This window comes from Schistosoma mansoni, chromosome 2, assembly GCF_000237925.1.
Source record: "Schistosoma mansoni strain Puerto Rico chromosome 2, complete genome".
NCBI lineage: Eukaryota > Metazoa > Platyhelminthes > Trematoda > Strigeidida > Schistosomatidae > Schistosoma > Schistosoma mansoni.
In genome coordinates, this window is record NC_031496.1 from 22,375,442 (window position 1) to 22,395,077 (window position 19,636).

At 33.5% G+C, this 19,636-nt stretch overlaps 1 protein-coding gene across 1 annotated transcript in view; it reads right to left on the reverse strand.

Moving 5' to 3' along the window:
- Window positions 1–19,098, reverse strand: part of Smp_194190 (Nep2 peptidase (M13 family)) — a gene marked incomplete at both ends in the record, with an annotated part of 27,449 nt that extends 8,351 nt beyond the window's left edge. Inside the window, 7 exons of the mRNA XM_018796101.1 lie at window positions 473–652; window positions 2,974–3,086; window positions 4,569–4,666; window positions 5,796–5,941; window positions 6,475–6,558; window positions 13,530–13,798; window positions 19,092–19,098. Of these exons, the coding sequence (XP_018650347.1) occupies window positions 473–652; window positions 2,974–3,086; window positions 4,569–4,666; window positions 5,796–5,941; window positions 6,475–6,558; window positions 13,530–13,798; window positions 19,092–19,098 (897 nt within the window). The remainder of the gene's footprint in view (window positions 1–472; window positions 653–2,973; window positions 3,087–4,568; window positions 4,667–5,795; window positions 5,942–6,474; window positions 6,559–13,529; window positions 13,799–19,091) is intronic.
- Between the last annotated feature and the right edge of the window lie 538 nt (window positions 19,099–19,636).

Below are 19,636 nucleotides of genomic sequence, written 5' to 3' on the forward strand. Positions count from 1 at the left end.
CCGTCCAGTGTTTCCAGGTTTTCCATGGTGGTCTAGCTTCAATTGACTCACGCTTTCAACAATGATAAAGCATAATCCTCGTGTGAACATAAATCTCGCTACTCATACAACCTTGTACTGTTACGAGATTGTAGGTGATGATTTTGTACATGCTCTGAAGTAGTTGAATTATGGTTATATTGGTGTGAAGTCTTTGAGAACCAGAATATTGGTCCATAAATCGATCCATATATTTAAACTATTTATGGTTTAATATCTGAGGTGCCGAAGTGCATAATATATACCAGTAAGTAGAAGTTCCTCTGAGAAGTAATGATGAAGTCCAACCAAAGTTGTTTGGAAATGTGCGTAATGTTCATAAAACACTAGTATATACGATAGCATATATTATAACCAGTTTTCAATAAAATATGAAATAGTTGTATCAATAATAATTCATTTTTCAATAGTAAAACAACTGTAGTTAACTTACTTGGAGTACTGTGGAAAGATTTTCTTTTTCTTGAGAAGTCTTTTGATCGGAGTACAAGGCAAATATGCTCAGTTTTGAAATCTTATCTTGCATAAATGCCTTATCTTTCTCATTCAGCCAGTCGATTTTTGATAATAAGTCAATTACAGTGACTTTAATTTCGTTAAACATATTGATCACCTGTAATAGAGTGAAAATTAACCGAATTGAGAAAGTGTATATCATGTTTGAAAATAATTATGAACCATTTACAAATGTAAGAGATGATTTATGAGATCCAAACATAAGCGTATCTTAAGCGCGATCCTAACAATTTAGTTGTACGTTCATAGCAAATGACTGTATTATAGCAACTATCCTACAACTAATTTCGATTATTGTTAATTTTCGTTAAGCCCTTTTATTAACTTACTTAACAGACAATGGTTATTAGAACAGTAACAATTCGTTCATTTTGTAGTTGGATTCATGATTCAATTGAGGCTAGACCACAATGAAAAACCTGGAAGCACCGGACGGCGGTTTCGTCCTAGTGTGGGATTCCTCAGCAGTGCGCATCCACGATCCCGCCCCACGAGATTCCAACTCAGAACCTATCGGTATGTACTAGAATTCTAATATTAGTCTCTGCTTTGCCTTGCTGTGCCCTTATGCGATTTGATAATAAGTTTGCCTCTGTATATGCTCGCATAAAAATATTCGTCTCTTCAATTCAATTTCGCTTGAAATGCTTATAGCTTTGTGATCTGCGCTATCCGCTAATAAACTGTAGTTGCAGCTTCACTTTGCCTTCTGATTTTAAGCACACTGCAACTCCTAAATCTTAAAACAGACCACAGCAGTGACGACACTTCGTAGGGATTCTGAAGATCATTTAAAAAATAATCAGTGACTTTTCATCGAAACTGTTATTTTGAGAGAGAGAAGGTTTGAGTTAATTGACTGACAGAAACTAGGTTGATATTGAAACGATGTTGACCATTTGATGTAATTCGTAACGTATATTGGTATTCGAAAGAATGATTTCACAACTTTTGAGGGACAGGTGTATTATTGATACCGATAGAAAATATTTTGTGCTAAACGCTTATTATGTTAAGATGCTGAATATCATTTTGTCGGAATGTACGTCATTTGATGTGAAGTGTGCTCTTAATTGCGTTATTCGAAGATATTTGTTTATGTTTACGTAATTGGAATCCAAAAGCGTAGTAACCTCTTGAGTACATAGGTGTTTCTGACAATATTCCAGTAAATTAATGTTCATTTCGATTACTCACTCAAAGAACCTCAATACATACTTCTGAAAAATCATTTAGGAGCTATTCAAATTCGACCACAATAATGTCTACAAATATTCACTTCATTATAATTCATGTATAGAATGAAAAATAAGATTTTTTCAGTAATTAACTGGGTTTCTACCTCGAGGGACACTGACTACTTATACCAAAATGAGTATTCATGATGTCTAACCGTTTAGATAGGTAAAATGATGGAGTGTTTATACTTGAGGGTTCACATATTAATGACAGTAGAACGAATTTGTATGACGTCATTCATAGGGTTGAACTGTTGATCACTGTATTGGGTTCCATTTATCGATTTGTGGATAGTTAAACTCTGTCATGGATGACAGATTCATCCAAATTATTAACTTAATAGCAATTTTATCAATGTATCTTATATCTGAGTTCGTATTCCATCAATCTGGTATGACATTGTTTGTTCACTATAGTGTTTCTACTAGTCTAACATGAATTAAAAGACTGTGTGTACATGTGTACATTGTCAAGAAGTGAACGGTTCTCGTTACGGTAAACTATACCGCGAACTATCACAAATAACTGCATTCCGGTTCACAGACCAGAAAACAGACTATATGTACGCCCGTGTTTCATGATAATTTGTAACATGATGGATAATTATTTCTGGAATAAACAAAAAGTTCAGAACTGTAACCCAAAGTCTACTGTAACAATGTGAAAAATGTTATGATTTTGCGTATTGCAAACATATATTCTACAATGGTCTGAAACAAAATGCTGTTCAATAAATCTGGTTTATACTTAATTGGAGTAAAATGTGTTGATTTACAATGTTAGTCGTTCAATAAAAGCTGATAAAATTGGTGGTTGGATTGAGTTTACTAGAACTGCTTTACTAGGATCTATTAAGTTCACAGACTGTATCCAGAAAGATGACATAGAAATCAATTAAGGTCACCATTTATATACGTTGCCCGAATTTTGTAACAGAGTAACCTATGAGATTTTCATTTAACTCAGATATGTCATCCACTTGAAATGAGTAGGTTTCGTTCGAATTTGATAGTTGTATTGTAGCTTGTTGTGTATATGAATAATTCCTTATTCGAGGAATAATTTGCTTCTAGGGACCTACTTGGATTGTCTCATTTCATCATCTGACGACTTCATATTATTGCTAAGAGGGTCTACTGTACAAACATTGTAAATAAGTAAAATATGACATGAACTAACCTCTGTTTTGTGTGTTTCGTTTACATGAGAACGGATATAGTGTCTTTCAAGCGTCCATGGGAATGCATTTTTCAACTGACTTATACATAGCTCATCAAAATGTGGCTGTGAAGCTATTTTAAATAAAGTGAAATAATGTTATGTTGTGGGAGGATCAAATGAATTTATATAAGGAAAGAACCGAATCAGTCAGTATGTCGGCAAATATAAAGTTCATGTTGATATACCCTATGAAACACATGACACTCTATCGTGCAAATCCAGTGTTTACATATCTAGTATCCATGACTACTTGTGTACTCAACCATTCGTATACTTGCTTCAACGTGAAGTTGTCCAAGAATATATTGAAAAATAATGTTTAACCAAATAGCTATTTACGTCCATTACTTTGCTTCGAATATTAAGACGTACTATTTTAAGTCACTCTATTTCTGTCAATATGACTGAAAATGACAATGATGAATAAATTTCCATTGGTTCAATGATGATGGATTACGTTGATGAGATTTTCTAACATGCTGAATTTGTTCATATGTATATATTTCTTCTGTTAAATTATACAGACAGTATGCGATAGGAAGTTTTATTTCGAATGGTAACTACTACTTTGTTTATTTATATGGTTTTTGCTGATAGACAACGTTTTTATACTGGTTATTAGTATATTAATTGATACTAGCGGCCAGTGATTATCAAGTGTTTGACTTTATCCTTCTTCATGTGACGAACCCCTGTGCTTCAATATCAGAATTCAACACTCCTTTGTGGATTTCTACAAATACAGCTCATCAACACTTAGCTTATCAAAACATCATTCGATATGATTTTAGGAAGTTTGTTCTGAGCTGATCTACATACAACCGTCTTTTTATTACGAGAATACTTATCAAGTGATGTGCAGTTAATATCTGATTTGAAATCTCTGTGATAACTGTTATATTCATGAACATCATCAGAAATGTAACTTTTTATCCCATCCTCATGAATTTCCGTCTGGAAATATCTGTACGTGTACATGAAAACTGTTGTGTATTATAGTAAATCTTAGTAAATATGCTACCATAAAATAATGTTGACTACTTGAATGCCTTGTATAAGTTGTCTCCAACTTTGAGGATCATTATTCAGATGTCTTTAATTCTGGTAAATAGTTCAGCTAAATGAAACTTTAATATAACGTGTGTGATAGTGACTTGAGAGATAATATTGTCTGACAGTTGATCATTACTTACGTAATTGATTTTGATATGGATATATAAAATATTCGAAATGTATATCTTGTTTGAAATTTGGCGATTGTTTGTCGGAGAATAAATCTTTAGAAATGTACTTATTTTTCACATGGTAATGCTATACAACTACAGCCACCATCCTGAACATGTCTGTCAACGTCAGAAAGTTTGCTTGCATCAAATCATGATTTTAACTACTGTATATGGTTTCGAAAAATGTAATCAAACATTTGGAGCACCAGTTAAAATATATCTGAATTTGTGTATATTCAGATAACCGTCACTTGTTTAATACAAGCTGAATAGTTTGTTTATTGAATTTCAAATTTAAGCAAATAAATACATGAAATTTATATTTACATGAATTTGAGTTACTGTTTGTTCCATTGGTATAGAATTTCAGCGCATGTAACACTTGTTGTATCAAAAATTCCATAATAATCATTGTACGAAGTGTACTGTTGAAGAAAGACGTTAAGTTAAAAGAAAAAGAGCTTTAATGTAACCAGTACTGTGAAAATATAGTAAGACCCCCTCTGTAAGTTTGCATCGATCCCGAAAACTTTGTACGGTATGATAGTACTGACGTAACCGAGCTGTCCAGCTTCTCAGGGCCAACTAAAATAGCATCCAAGTAAATCTTTGACATTCTTTTAATGGTAATTTAAGATGACTTTACAAACTCTTTTTATTGGTTCTACTCAAAGTGAACAAAGAGTAGCCAGTTTGTTTTAACCTAACTAAAGTTTGAAAAGCCTCGTATTTCGCTTACCTGAAAGATGAGAATTAATGATATTCAGAATGATTGATAAACAGTATCTAGTACATAATATTTACTACATGTTTCATATCGATATGTCACTTCGGTGTAAACGGAAACCCAGTTATTATAATAGGCAATAAGCTCTAAATGGATGTTAGCAAACGTCTTTCTATAGAAAGTGTAATAACATAGTGTTTTAGAACAGAACATCCATGTTTTTAATGCCATTCGTTTAAATAAAAAAAATTCAGCTTAGACTTGTCAGTTTTCACTTGATGAACAGAAATATTTACCCAGGATAATGCTGATATTTCTTTTCAAAATTCTGAAAGTTAAAGTCTTATATTTGTTGTTAACTATAAAGCAAATGGGAGCTGAAACATGGAGAACTACTACATCCATCGTCAAGAAGTTACAAGTATTTATAAACAGTTGTTTACGCAAAATACTCAACATTCACTGGCCGGATACTATCAGCAACAGCGTTTTATGGGAGAGGACAAACCAGCTTCCAGCTCAAGAGAAAATTAGGAAAAGACGTTGGAAGTGGATATGACATACATTAAGGAAATCACCAATGTGCATTACAAGGCAAGCCCTACCTTGGAATCCCGAAGGGAAGCGGAAAAGAGGAAGGCCAAAGAACACATTACGTCGGGAAATAGAAGCAGATATGAAAAGGATGAATACCAGCTGGAAAAACTGGAAAGGATTACTCAGGACGGAGTTGGATGAAGAATGCTGGTGAGCGGCCTATGCTCCTCGACGAGGGGTAACAGGCATAAGTAAATAAGTAAGTATAAAGTAAATGAAGTGCATTTTACCCTTTATCTCCTCTCCTCATTATATCACCATATTGTTCACAACGATATTTAAGTTGATATCGTTTTTCTATAATGATTGATAGTTGCTTGTATTTTTCATATCCAGTTTCTTGTAGTAATTTTTCAAATAAATAATCCCAATTGATCTGTATAAGTAAATTAAACAAAATGAAGGTGTTACAGAGATTTACAAAAAGGGGCGCAGCAATGATTCAAAAGTTTTGAAAAATTAAATGCAGTGGTCATTATCTGACCGTTTTGGAACTAAACAATGTTTTAGCATAAAAAGTTTGTGAGGACAGTTAAATTTTGTAGATTATATTTCTAACTAATCTTAGTTATATAACAATGGAAAAATCAGGTGGTGCTGTAAATCTGTTTCCTTCTAGTATAGGACATTTGTTCAGTTCACATTCAGTGGTTCATTAGTCGAAAGAATAAACACACGCCGTAAGACTTGTGCTCTACCATCAAGGCTCATAGTTGGCTGAAGCTAGTTTTCAGTTAAAAGAGCTGTTCACCATGTTCTAGATTTCCAGATAAGGTCAGTTTATGATGTCGACTGTGAAAAGAAGTATCTATTTCATAGGTAGTTGCTAATCACGTTTTCAATAGTTTCAGCTAAACTGTATTACGATAAAAACGATACTATTCAGGTAAGTTATGAAATAAAACTTACCTGAGGACAAATTAATTGTAGTTCTTCAATTGAAATAATTCCATTTAATTCACTCAAATGAATTCCTTTTGGAATTGGTATCTTCTAAAAATTCATCATACAAAATAGCATTTATTAAAGCCATTGTAATTTCTTAATTTTAACTACATCTGGGAGGGGGAGGAAGATAAGGAAAGTCCTAAATACTTGTCACTGTTCCACAAAAATGCATATAGGTGAATTTTGTTTTTCTTTTTTTTAATACTTAGGGAATAACAACTGTTAAATCACTCTTTTATTTAGTTATATTTCAGTAAATTTACTGAAACACATCTTCTATGATCACCTCCAACCACCATCTTATCTCAGTGTCGAGCCACCTAGACTAGTGGCCACATTGCAACTTGATCGATAGCATTCAATCAGCACTAAGAAGGACTTGACACGCATGACATTGATCACCACCCGGTGATCAATCACTTGTTATCTTCCATGATAATAATGTAAATAATATTTCATATGATGCAATCACATGCTCATACTGATCGATTGTTTATAAGATTAGTATGTTTTTTTATTACAAAAATGTTTCATAACAAAATCTGGCTACATATTTATGTTCCATCTAGTTACAGTAGAACTGATTTGCGAAATTAAGTAATGAGAAGTTTAATTCCAAGCAAAACATTCTTAGTGTTCATAGTGATTTCTTAGTCTCCCATCATTACTAACTAGTACACTAATCAAGTGTGATTGACCAATGATTAATTTTTTTTGTTGAATCCAAAACATTCTTGTTAACCACTTAGCAACAATCAGTAATGAAATAAATGACTTGTTTATTTCGACGGAACAATGATGAATATAAACTGCATGACATAACCTCTTACAATTATAAAACTTTAATAATCTTTTGTAATAGCTAAAACCATGAGAAATTCCTTTATCTTAAGGTAGTTAGATTTCCCATTGTTGTTTATTTTTTGAGAAGATAATAGAATTATTTTATAGAGTTTATTATTTAATTATAGTTCAGATTTATTTTATATAGTTGAGATCAGGAGTCAATTGAAGCTAGACCACCATGAAAAACCTGGAAGCACTGGATATCATTTTCGTCCTATTGTGAGACTCCTCAGCAGTGCGCATCTCGCAAGGTGGGATCGTGGATGTGCACTCCTGAGGAGTCCTACAATGGAACGAAACGACCGTTCATTGCTTCCAGGTTACAGTAAATTTCCTTTGAAATCTATTCCTTTTTCAACAACTTAAATTCATCGGTCGAATACTTACTACTTGTAATTAATTATAATTTGACTTATTTATAGCTTCTCTACCCAATACTAAAAGTGTTTTTTAAAATGTTTATCTTAAGGTTTTTTTTGTAACTCCATAAATTTATATGACAACTTTTGATTATTTGAAAATTGTTCCGAATATCGTCGTTTAGACATTTCTATTGTGGTTATCCATCGATACTTATATAACTCTTTGACGTTATATTATTTTGTGATAGCATACGAAAGTAAACTATCTGGACATGTATTACTACACACAAAGCAGGATATTATTGATATTTTAATGAAGCGTTCTACTCGTTGTTTGCTTAGAAGACTTTTTTGAATGAATACTTCTGGAATTTATTAAAAGTATAATTGAATCAAATATTGGAAATATAAACACAAATTTATTTAGTATTTGCTGATTTTGTTGTATTTTTAATATTGAAATCATAAACTGATCTTAGCTAGACTACTACTGAAAAACTTGTAAGCATTGAGTGGCCGTTTTAACATGATGTGGGACTATATGCTTACTATTGGCTAGCTTCAAGTTTTAACTCTTGAGGATCTAATGACAAGATGTGACCGGTAATGTTCAGTCTGTGTCTGGTGTAAGGCAGTTATCTACATCAGCAACGGATGAATGATTTGCCAAGATCAAGGACTTACTAAGTTTAGACATTGACACCATCGGATGCCGTCAACACCAGCGCGCAATTCCTATGATCCTGAGTTCAATGCTCTAGTGGAGGGTTGTTAATGTGCACTGCTAAGGAATCCCTAGTTAGAGCGAGACGCCCATTTAGTGCTTATAGGCTTCCAGTGTCTTTTTGGCTCGAGTCAATTAGTGATTTTAATATCGACGAATTTCTGTGTAAGTAAACTCACATTGCTTAGATCGATCATCATTAGGAAAGCGTCCTTTATCTCAGATTGCTTAGAATAAGGTACTCCCATTAAAAATGCAATCTTGTTGTAAATCACTTCGAATTCATCAATAGAAGTCTATTAAATAAGATATAAAACGTCCTTTACTCATATTGAAGCACATATATAAAACTGAGTTAATGAAACGTTGAAATGCACCTTGATATTAAACAGAATTTATTCATGAAATATGTATGATCGTTATTCAAGATGTAAAAATATCTTGAAAATATACAAACAGTTTTGGGTTTTTCTATTGTGACGTAACATTTATCAATTGTTCTAGTTGAAAATGAATTAGTTATTTTACCATGTTTATCAATGACATTTAGGTTCATACTCTGACAGTTCACACTGAACATTTTTTAAAATTAGAAAACGTAGCATTGGTATAAATGGGACTTTTAATAAGATGAAACAGATACAGATAATTGCATCGAAAGGTAGTCATTTCATATTGTAAGTGTAAACATTTATGCACCTTCATCAGACACAATATTAATATAGTTTGAAAATAATATGTCATCCTGAATTGTTTATAATGGTATTTATGTTATATTGTTGAGAATGCACAATATCATATCACTTTGTGTGCTTATTTATTTCTCGGTTTATTGTGCATGTAACAATTCGTTATCAGAATCTGTATTAAAACTAGCAATAACTTGATCTATTATTATTTAAGAAATAGGTTAACGAAAGCTGGTGCGCTCTTAAGGACCAAAAGTTACCTATAGACGTAGCTTACATCGATTTCAGCAAAGCTTTCAACAAAGTTCCGCATAACAGGCTGTTATATAAGCTAAGGGATGTCGGGATTGAAGGCAATCTATTTATGTGGATAAAAGACTTCCTAGTTGGGCGTCAACGAAGAGTAATGGTGAACTCCAAGTTGTCTAGCTGGGAAACTAACACGGACCATCAAGCCTCCTGTCCTTTCCAAACTGAAACTGAAACTGATGTAATTAGTAGGACATTCTACGCAGCCTATCTTGCATTGACTTTCTCGAGTCGACCAGTGATGTCTACTTAAACGAAGGATAAGTTACCTGAGTTGGCCTCCTCAATGTGCATTTATAAGTTCATCTGCTCCTGTGGAGATAGCTATATCGGACATACTACTAGGCAACTTAACCAATGAATGAGTGAACATCTACCAGAATGGTTTGAGAAGGGCCAGATAAAAACAATACGCAGTTACATCTTGGTATATCTAATTGATAGTGGTCATATTGTAGATAAATCGAAATCATTCCAAGTGATCTATCGTATACCTCCATCATTTCCCAACGGAGTTCGTTCCCGTCTCCTTCATATAGAAGAAGCTATTTAACAAATGTCTTAAAATGACGTAAATTAGTTTCATAGCGAGGAGCACACGCTTGATGTCATGATAAAGTATAAAAAATATGGATTCTAATAAAACAAAGAGTATTTAATCATTTTGTTAAATAAAGTAACAATGTGTTAATGTTAAAGTTTGATATGATATCTTAGTTACATAACTATGAGTTAGAGAACTGAAGTTATTTTTGAAATACCTAAATTTTAAACAAATGTAAAATTTACCCATGTTGAATCAGAATCAAACCCTATCCGACCTGGTGAAATCTGATCATTGTAGTATAATAAAATGGAATTGAATGGAATTATGGAAGAAATAAATTATCAATGAACAGAATAATACAAATGATAAGAAAACAAATTCTGTTAATCTTATTTTTATCATTAGTACTCAAGTAGGACAGTTGAAAATGTTGATATAGTTCCCTGATTCCGATGTGTACTAGACGTCATTTAATTCTCAATTGATTATCAGAAGGGGTTTTGTGGAGATTTAGTATTGATTATTAAGTGTACTTATAAATTTTTCATGTAATTTAACAAATTGATCTATCAGTGGATTCCAGTGAAGCCATTTATGTATTTATACGTAAAACTGAATTCCTAGATTTTCTTGAATAATAGATTATCGCTTATGGAACCTTATGGATGTTCATAATAAACCTCCACAAACCCCTCTTTTGAAACCTATTTATATTTGCTAACCAAATTGTACTATGAGAATATATTGTAATACAGTTTGTTTTTGACAGTGACATGACCAAACAACTGTAATCTATTTGGAACGCCGTGTAGCCAAACATACTTCATTTTTCATTGATTAGAGTTTTCTAAGATACAAGTGGTGAGCAGTTAGTGACTATATGAATCATGGAGTATCAGTACTCCGTTGTTCAATATAGCTAGTTGATATTGTGTAAAACATTTTAAACAACGTTAAATTGCGAAAGAATTTCATGTGACATTATAAAGTATATTTTAATGGTAAACATACGACCCAGGTAGACAGATTTTAATGAAAACGTTTAGATTGGAATGTTGTTATAACTGTATTTTATTTTTCTAATGATTGACAAAAAATCACATCACTTTGCTAAACAAAACAAAAGATCAACTAATGATGTCTTATTGTTAGAAAGGGATTTGTGGAGATTTAGTATTTTTCATAGTTTAAAGCATGAGTCAATTGAAGCTAGACCACCATGGAAAACCTGGAAACACTGGACGGCCGTTTCGTCCTATTATGGGACTCCTCAGCAGTGCGCATCCACGAACTCGCTCTCGCGAGCGAGATTCGAACCCAGGACCTACCAGTTACGAGCCACAGCCCTTAGCCGATAGACCACTGAGCCGGCGTCCAACGGTGTTAATGTCTAACTTCAACTGATCCACGAATTATGAGCGACACTTCACCAATTGTCTTCAGTGAGTTGTTATCTCACAACAGACGTGGTTGAACTCCACTGGTCACTGCTTCCCACTAGAACTCCAGGACATGTATCTTGAAGTCAGTCACTAGTGAGCATATGATTATAATCAGAAGGGGATTTGTGATTTCAACTTTGAAATATACTGAGCGCGCTATTTAAAAAGGACAGTGGTATTTTTCCTCGTTGAGTAAATTCTATTGTTTTGATCGTTATTAACGTATCAAGACTACTGTTTCTATACATTGATTGAATTTCTTTCAGTTAAAGTATTCTATTAGAGTATCATTTTTGGTATCCAAAATAGTTTTATCGTCGGTACTCCAGAGTACCTTTGTTTTTTCTATTGTGTCTGTTAGTACTTTGGTCCTAACTATTTATAGTTTTTTTTTTCTAATTGTAGTCAACACTCACTTTCGCATCCTAAAATTACTGGAAGATGGAGCAAAAGCATTTGCCACCGCCCAGGATGTCGATATCCTGTTGATAGCGGCATGCAGTGTGAGGAGTGCAAAGGTTGGTACCACGAAGTTTACACGAATCTAACACCTGCAGCTTTCAAACGGTTCAGTAAAAATGGGTGTGTATGGCTATGTCAACAGTGCTGTTTGGATGCAAATAGCCTGTTAACCGAGGCCATCTCAGTAGTAAATGCCGCAAAAAAGTGTCTCGGCAAGCGCGGTCGGGATACATCAGTCAGAACTCAATCTGTCGACACGCAGATTGATACAAGGCAGGCCCAAGTGAGTCCGAAAAATGCCGACCCACACTCTACAAAGGAGGAAGAACATCCTCCAAAGAGGTCTGTCACAACCAGAAATTCGCGCAAAAAAGTCTCTTCTGTCCCTCGTATCAAAAATGGTACCCAGAAGGGAACTTCCGGAAGCCGAAACCGCAAGGCTCGATCGGTTTCCAGCGCGAAAAATGACCCAATCTCCCAACTCGTCCTGAACCTTCCGGAATCCCACAGTACGCCTGACGCGACTGTGGTTACCACTCCAAAGAACGTTGGCGATTGGGTACGGGTCGTAAGAAAAAAACGCCAAAATGACGTAAAAGGAAATCATACCCCCACCAAAAGGGTCGACAAGCCGAGGTCTGATCACAGCGACAGATCAGTCATTCTTCATAGAGTCAAGGAGAGTGACAGCACACTGACTACCGACTTTCCCATCGAATAATCAACGAGTGTAATTCACTACCTCATTACGTGGTTGAGGCTCCATCCGTCTACTCCTTCAAAAGAGAGTTGGATCAGCTGAGAGACCATCATTGCCAGGACTAACACAGGCCATCAAGCGTCCTGTCCTTTCCAGACTGAAACTGAAATCTCCACAAATCCCCTTCTGATTATAATCATATGCTCACTAGTGACTGACTTCAAGATACATGTCCTGGAGTTCTAGTGGGAAGCAGTGACCAGTGGAGTTCAACCACGTCTGTTGTGAGATAACAACTCACTGAAGACAATTGGTGAAGTGTCGCTCATAATTCGTGGATCAGTTGAAGTTAGACATTAACACCGTTGGACGCCGGCTCAGTGGTCTATCGGCTAAGGGCTGTGGCTCGTAACTGGTAGGTCCTGGGTTCGAATCTCGCTCGCGAGAGCGAGTTCGTGGTTGCGCACTGCTGAGGAGTCCCATAATAGGACGAAACGGCCGTCCAGTGTTTCCAGGTTTTCCATGGTGGTCTAGCTTCAATTGACTCATGCTTTAAACTATGAAAAATACTAAATCTCCACAAAACCCCCTTTTATCTATTTGTTTCATTGTCACTTTTACTATGGTGATTTGAAAAATCTCAAACAAACCGAAAATGCTGAATTACAATATAATGCCTATTATCACTAAGTAATCACATTTATCTTACTGTAAAGTTTACAGATAGACACAAATTATGTAACAATAATCAACAATAGTAAGTGGAACAATGAGCATCAATCGTAATTTCGTTTGCTGTAAGTCAATCGATACCCCACTCAAAACACCATAGCGACTAACACTAAACATTTTAGTGCATTAATAGGGATTTTGACAGATTTCAAGCAAATGAATTTTGAAAAGCATTTCATTAGATTTATGAAAGAAACACTTACATTTATGGCGAAAATTTTCTCCTCAATATTTAGTGAAAATAATTGTGAACTGCCAGTATGACTTATTATTGATAGAAATAGATCAGTTAGATCAGTTACTTCCCTGTCTGTTGAAATTGACGGTATTAGTTTCCATCCACCAAAAAGATCACGTAATAATGATTGATAAGCTAATTTGGTTGTTTTCGAGTCACGAGTGAATGCACAAGATTTGTAAAACTTTCGAGCGTTCTGTAAATGTGAATCTTCTATTTCGTAGGACTCATCAGCTTCAATATACCCGTTATTAACATAAAATTATGTAAATTGAACAAAGAAGTGTCATTTGATTAAAAACTGTATAAATCAAAAGAAACTATTGTTTTTTTCATAGTTGAAATCATGAGTCAATTGAAGCTAGATCACCATGGAAAAGCAGTAACATGAATCAACCCCTATTTCGTCCTATTGTTTTACTCCTCAGCAGTGCGCATCCACGAACCCGCTCTCGCGAGATTCGAACCCAGTCTGAGGAGTCCCATAATAGGACGAAACGGCCGTCCAACGCTTCCAGGTTTTCTATGGTGGTCTAGCTTCAACTGACTCATGATTTCAACTGAAAAATACTGAAATCTCCAAAAAACCTCTTCTGATTATTGTCTTCTACTGTATAACAGCCTACTAACTATTTTCTTGAATATTTCACTTTCAAATAATCTATTGTGATTGAGGATAATTTAAAATCACTGATATTCTCATATAGGACATGGCTACTCATACAGAGTTAATAAGGGTTCATTCATATTACTGCTTATTACATTTGTAATAAGTGAAAACTCGTATTTGAAATCACTGTAAATAAAGTAGTTAGTGTCAAATTATTTGAATTTTAGAAAATACTTCATAATGATTAATTGGCATGAAATAACCAACATTTGATCATAATAATACAATTACAATAAAATTTACCAATTATTTTCCAGAAGTAATGATTGGTCTTCATTTGCATTGCATCAAAAGTAGTCCAACTAGCATCCTGACTAATCAAAGGATTTCGTTTTTCCCATTCTCCACATGCAAAATGGTAAAAATCATGACAAGCACTTGAGATAGTTGAGTTGGTTGTGTCGTTCGGAAGATAAGTTGCCAAATTCTTTGGCTCTACAAAAAAATTTGACTGTGAAAATTATTGACTATATTGAGCAAGTGGGTGGACTTCATTTTAGGATTATCTTACTGTTTTGATGGTATGTAACTTCAAGTTTCTTCTTTTTTTATGACTAACATATAAACAGGACTTTGAAGTGTTATAGAAAAATGTATAAACAACTTGCTTTGTTTACAGATCAATGAAAATTAGCAAGCTAAGTGCAAGCTTATAGTTAAGTCAAAGGCTCTGTTTTTCTGATATACTAAGTAATGTATATGAGTAAAAATGATTGTAACTGGTATGTTTCAGACTGTAGAATCACATAAGAAGTTAACTGCGTTCTTCTTTTGAACCGAGTCAACTTCTTATTCTTTCACAGTACGTCTTTATGCAATATTATCATGTATTGATAGATTGAATGCGATTATTTTTTGTAGACTGTATGAACACTACCAGAAATTCTGAATATATATCCTACTGAAATATGACTATTATCATTTTTTTGTATCACGTACCATTATTCTTTACTTTCACAGTCTGTTAAAATAGGCCAATGTCAATGTCTTAATTTCAAGTTCACTTTCTAGTTAGCCATATTTGTTAGTTAAATAATCACTGTGATTTTGATGTGAACAGAGAAACAAGAAGACTTGATAAACTACGGAAGCTATTATTTTTATTTCATAGAATTTCGGAGCTTATAAAAAAGTAACATTTACTTTTGCCCGTAGTCTGTCCTACAGATCATAAGCTTTCGTTTGATGTATGATTCACTACCATAGCCTTTTCTTTTCCAAAGCTATTGTAATTTAGACGTAACCTTTTGTACCCTATTTTCTACTCTAATTCCCCAGTTTTGGACATTATTGTTGTACGTTGTGGACGGGTTAGTCATCGATTTATTTATGCATCCTTTTACACTAATCTGAAATCGGGTACCAGATAGGATCTGGGAATAAATCGAGTAGTGTTCCAGTTGTCTGGTTTTCTCCCTCCCGCGCCTGCCTGTCATTCAGTCAGGTGGTAGAATAGTTTTCTTCTCTCTACCCCACTTCGAATTCACGCATACTAGCCTCAAGGTTAAGCCAGTCAGCCTATCGCTTCAAGCTCATAATCGACATTAGACAAGTTATCCTCGGGACGAAAGTGGGTAGACAGATCAAGGACGTAACAGATTTGAAAATGTTCCATGTAAATTTCTTATCTGTTTATGAATTTTTATTATTTCTTTATACAGTATCATGGGAGCAAAAATAATATTCTAGTCAACTATGAAGGTTTACACATAGCTTCAACGGCATTGTCTAGCATTTTTAGTATGTTGTTAGATTTCAAAGAGAATGTTGTAATCACTGACTATATACATAATAATCATAAATACATGTTCAAATATGCCATAGGGTTAAAGGTGTTGCCTTATTTTTCTTATACAAGCATAAATAACACTAGGATAACTTTGTAGTGATTCGAAGAAATGGTATATAATTTGTGATTGAGTTCTACTATTGACATAATTAATACGTTTAAAATTATTAATAACACATGTGATTATATACACTAATATTCTAAATGATCTCATCCGAGATATATATTGAATTTCATTATGTACAGTGAAATGATCAAAATGTTTATGTAGCAAAAGTTGTTTTTAAAGTATATCTCACCTCCAGTTTTACTTAAGACAAAATAGATAATGAATGAACATCCTGATATTATCACTAATGAACTTATAATAAGTATTCCATACTGTACGAATCTTTTATTTTCTTGCTTTGACATAACCTGTGTAAACAATAACAATAATTTCAAAGATCTAAAAAGTTATTTTATTATGAAAACATAATATATTTTAACCAATTATTATAAATCTTTAAGGTGATTTGTTAATACTATAAACAAAGTTACAGAATACGTAATAATTAAACATTTGATTCTCGGTGAATATTGTTTACTGAAGAAGAAGAAGAAGAAGAAGAAGAAGAAGATGATGATGATGATGATGATGATGATGATGATGATGATGATGATGATGATGATGATGATGATGATGATGATGATGATGATGATGATGATGATGATGATGATGATGATGATGATGATAATGAAATATGAAAACATTCCCAGTCAAAAATTCCATCTTCCATGAAACTAAATTTCTGTCTATTCAGTATGTTAGTTTATGGTGAAATAGAAAAGAGATTATGATAAAAAGGATTCAGATACTTCAAGGAAAACTAAGAAAAAGATGTTACGAAAAGAATTCAAGATATGAAACTAACTCGTAGACTAGTAGTGAGATAATTATTTGCTTCAATAAATGAAGCGAAACTGCAGGTTGTGATGCTATGAAATAATAACCTAATATTAGTTATAAAAAGTTGGAAGAAAACAATAACAACTGTTTACTGAACAAATTTAAACCAAAATATAACTGAAGGATTTAGACATAATAGAATGAGTAGTTGCTTCGAAGGCGTTAGGTCTTAGAGTTCAGAGTTAAATGGATGAGTTGCTATAGCCTCTGGAATACATATTGTAGTATCGGTTTTATGTCAATCCCATACACCTCATTCTAGCTTCTGAACTGGCCGATTTATCTATTCTTCTTGAGGCACATTTTGACCTTGTTAATTATTCACCTAACAAACCTTGACTGTCATTACATGAGCGTATGTGTGTAAACCTCTTATTTTATTCATCACATGTCTATCACTTATTTTTGTATGACGATAAATATTGATTAAAGCTTGATAAAATGGGAGTTGGGTTCACAAGGCTTTCTTGTAAGAAGAGCGGTTTCGTCTCGGCTCATTTCTTTTTGGCTTTCCTCTTTTCGTTCCTGTGATGGTCTGTTCAAATCAATTAGTGTACAAAATATACGTGTTCAAAAATGCATTCTGGTATTTGACTTATTAAATATCGTTATACGCCAACGTGGATTAGGTCGATGATATATACGAGGGATTAACGATACATATCTTCAAATAACATTCATATGATCTAATAAAGTTAGATCCCGGGCCACTAAAATATAATTTTAATTCGTGAACTCTGTGATTACGTTTACTAATCTTTATGACTGTATGATAACATGACCAAAGTTAAAGAGTTGTCCCTGTCTAAGATTAAAATTTTAATGTATTATTGATGATATTTCATGGTGCATCCGAACTACAGGGTGAAGTTCATTCATTTTATTTTGGAAATAAAATGATTTCCAAATATGATTTTAATGCGATTATTTACTCTCATAAATTCGAAACCTTTAATGAGAAGTTGTTTTAAGTTTTGATTGAGAACATGAATGGATCAATGTTAGACCACTATTAAAAACCTGAAACCACTGAATTGCCGTTTTGTCTTCGTATGGGACTCCTCTGTATTGCGACCTAAACTCACTCACATACAAATCTTGAGTGCTATTTGTAAAAATAGTGACTTTTTCATAAACTGAATGACATGGAAATTAGATTGACAAATTGTTAGGGAGAACGTAAAAATAAGACTGAGACGATAATGAAACATAGTGACAGGCATAATTTTGAAATTTAGAAGAAATTCAGGGAAAATAATTGTTTTTGCAAACATTGTCTCAATACAGAAGTTAGGTTTACTTTAGCGTATTCCTGTGAATTCAGTTCTATGTAACAAATAAAACGTTAAAGGACAAAGCAGTTCTAATGGTATTTTATGTATGACTTTCGAACATAAGTCACTAGAACCATCTAAGTGTGCCATGATTGAGCCTCTTATTGCCATTTTTTATCCTCCAGTCAACTATTATTAAGGACATTCAAGAATATTATGATTAGTTTGACTTGTTGCATGTTCGCGATAACTGGTGCATCAAGATTATTTGGACTGTTGATTTTAAAAAGACTCGAAAGAACTAGGCAGATTACCGTTAATGTAGGAGAAAGACGAACATGGACTTACTGCACTGAATAATATTCTAGGAGCTATCTCTCATATTTCACCACACTTGTGTTGGTTCTCTTACATTTGAAATATAGTTTTAAGAACAATGATATTTTTTTACATTCAAAATGATTCCACATTATTTTCAGTCGAATAAATCTGTTTCTTGAAGAGTTTTGATGAATAATCACTTCCTATCCAGTAAGCTAGGAGTACGTTTTATTTCAGATTCGATAGTTTCATCCAAGCAAATTACTTTATAACCATTACAAATACCCAGCCAAATTTCACAAAATACTCAACCTGACTTAGTTTTCTTGTTTTAAAATGAACATATATTTTTATTACTTCTTTTGGTATTTTCGCAAATTCGATTTCTATATCTCACTTTTACTTCGTATAACTGACGGCTTGGTGATTTCCTTTTAACATTTTTGATAAGATGTATTTTCTATCCCCGTTTTTTGTAGCTATAAAGTGTTATCTATGTAGCAATAAAAAAAATTCTAGCTCACTTGCCATACTCCTTAAACGATTGCCTTTACAAACCTGGATTCATGAGATATCTCTTATATTTCTAAACTAGTGTAACAAGATGAACGGAGTACCACATATTTCAGTAAGTATATAAGAATAATCTACTTTATCGTAAGACTAATCAAGTAACAATATGTAATTGTTAGTGGCATAGAATAACAATCTGTGAGATAGCAAAATGAAAGCCAACAAAACGATTAAGATAAGTTAGCATAAATTACCATGAACAGGGAATAGCCACAATTACAATTGTAAGATAGATTACCCATCAGAAATCAGGACGTATTCCTATAAACCTTACACTGCAACCAAGAGGTGTTTTGTTGCACGTTAGAAAATGATTGACTAGGTTATATTACTGAGTTTTAGACAGTAGTTCATAGTATAATGTACAAAAACAGTCAATGAAAATAAAAAAGAAGCAACAACTGAACTCAATGTAGTAGAACATAATGCATAAAATGATGAATAAGGAAGAAGTGAGATTTGAAATTGGAAAGAAACTGTTATATCCCCCGGTGAA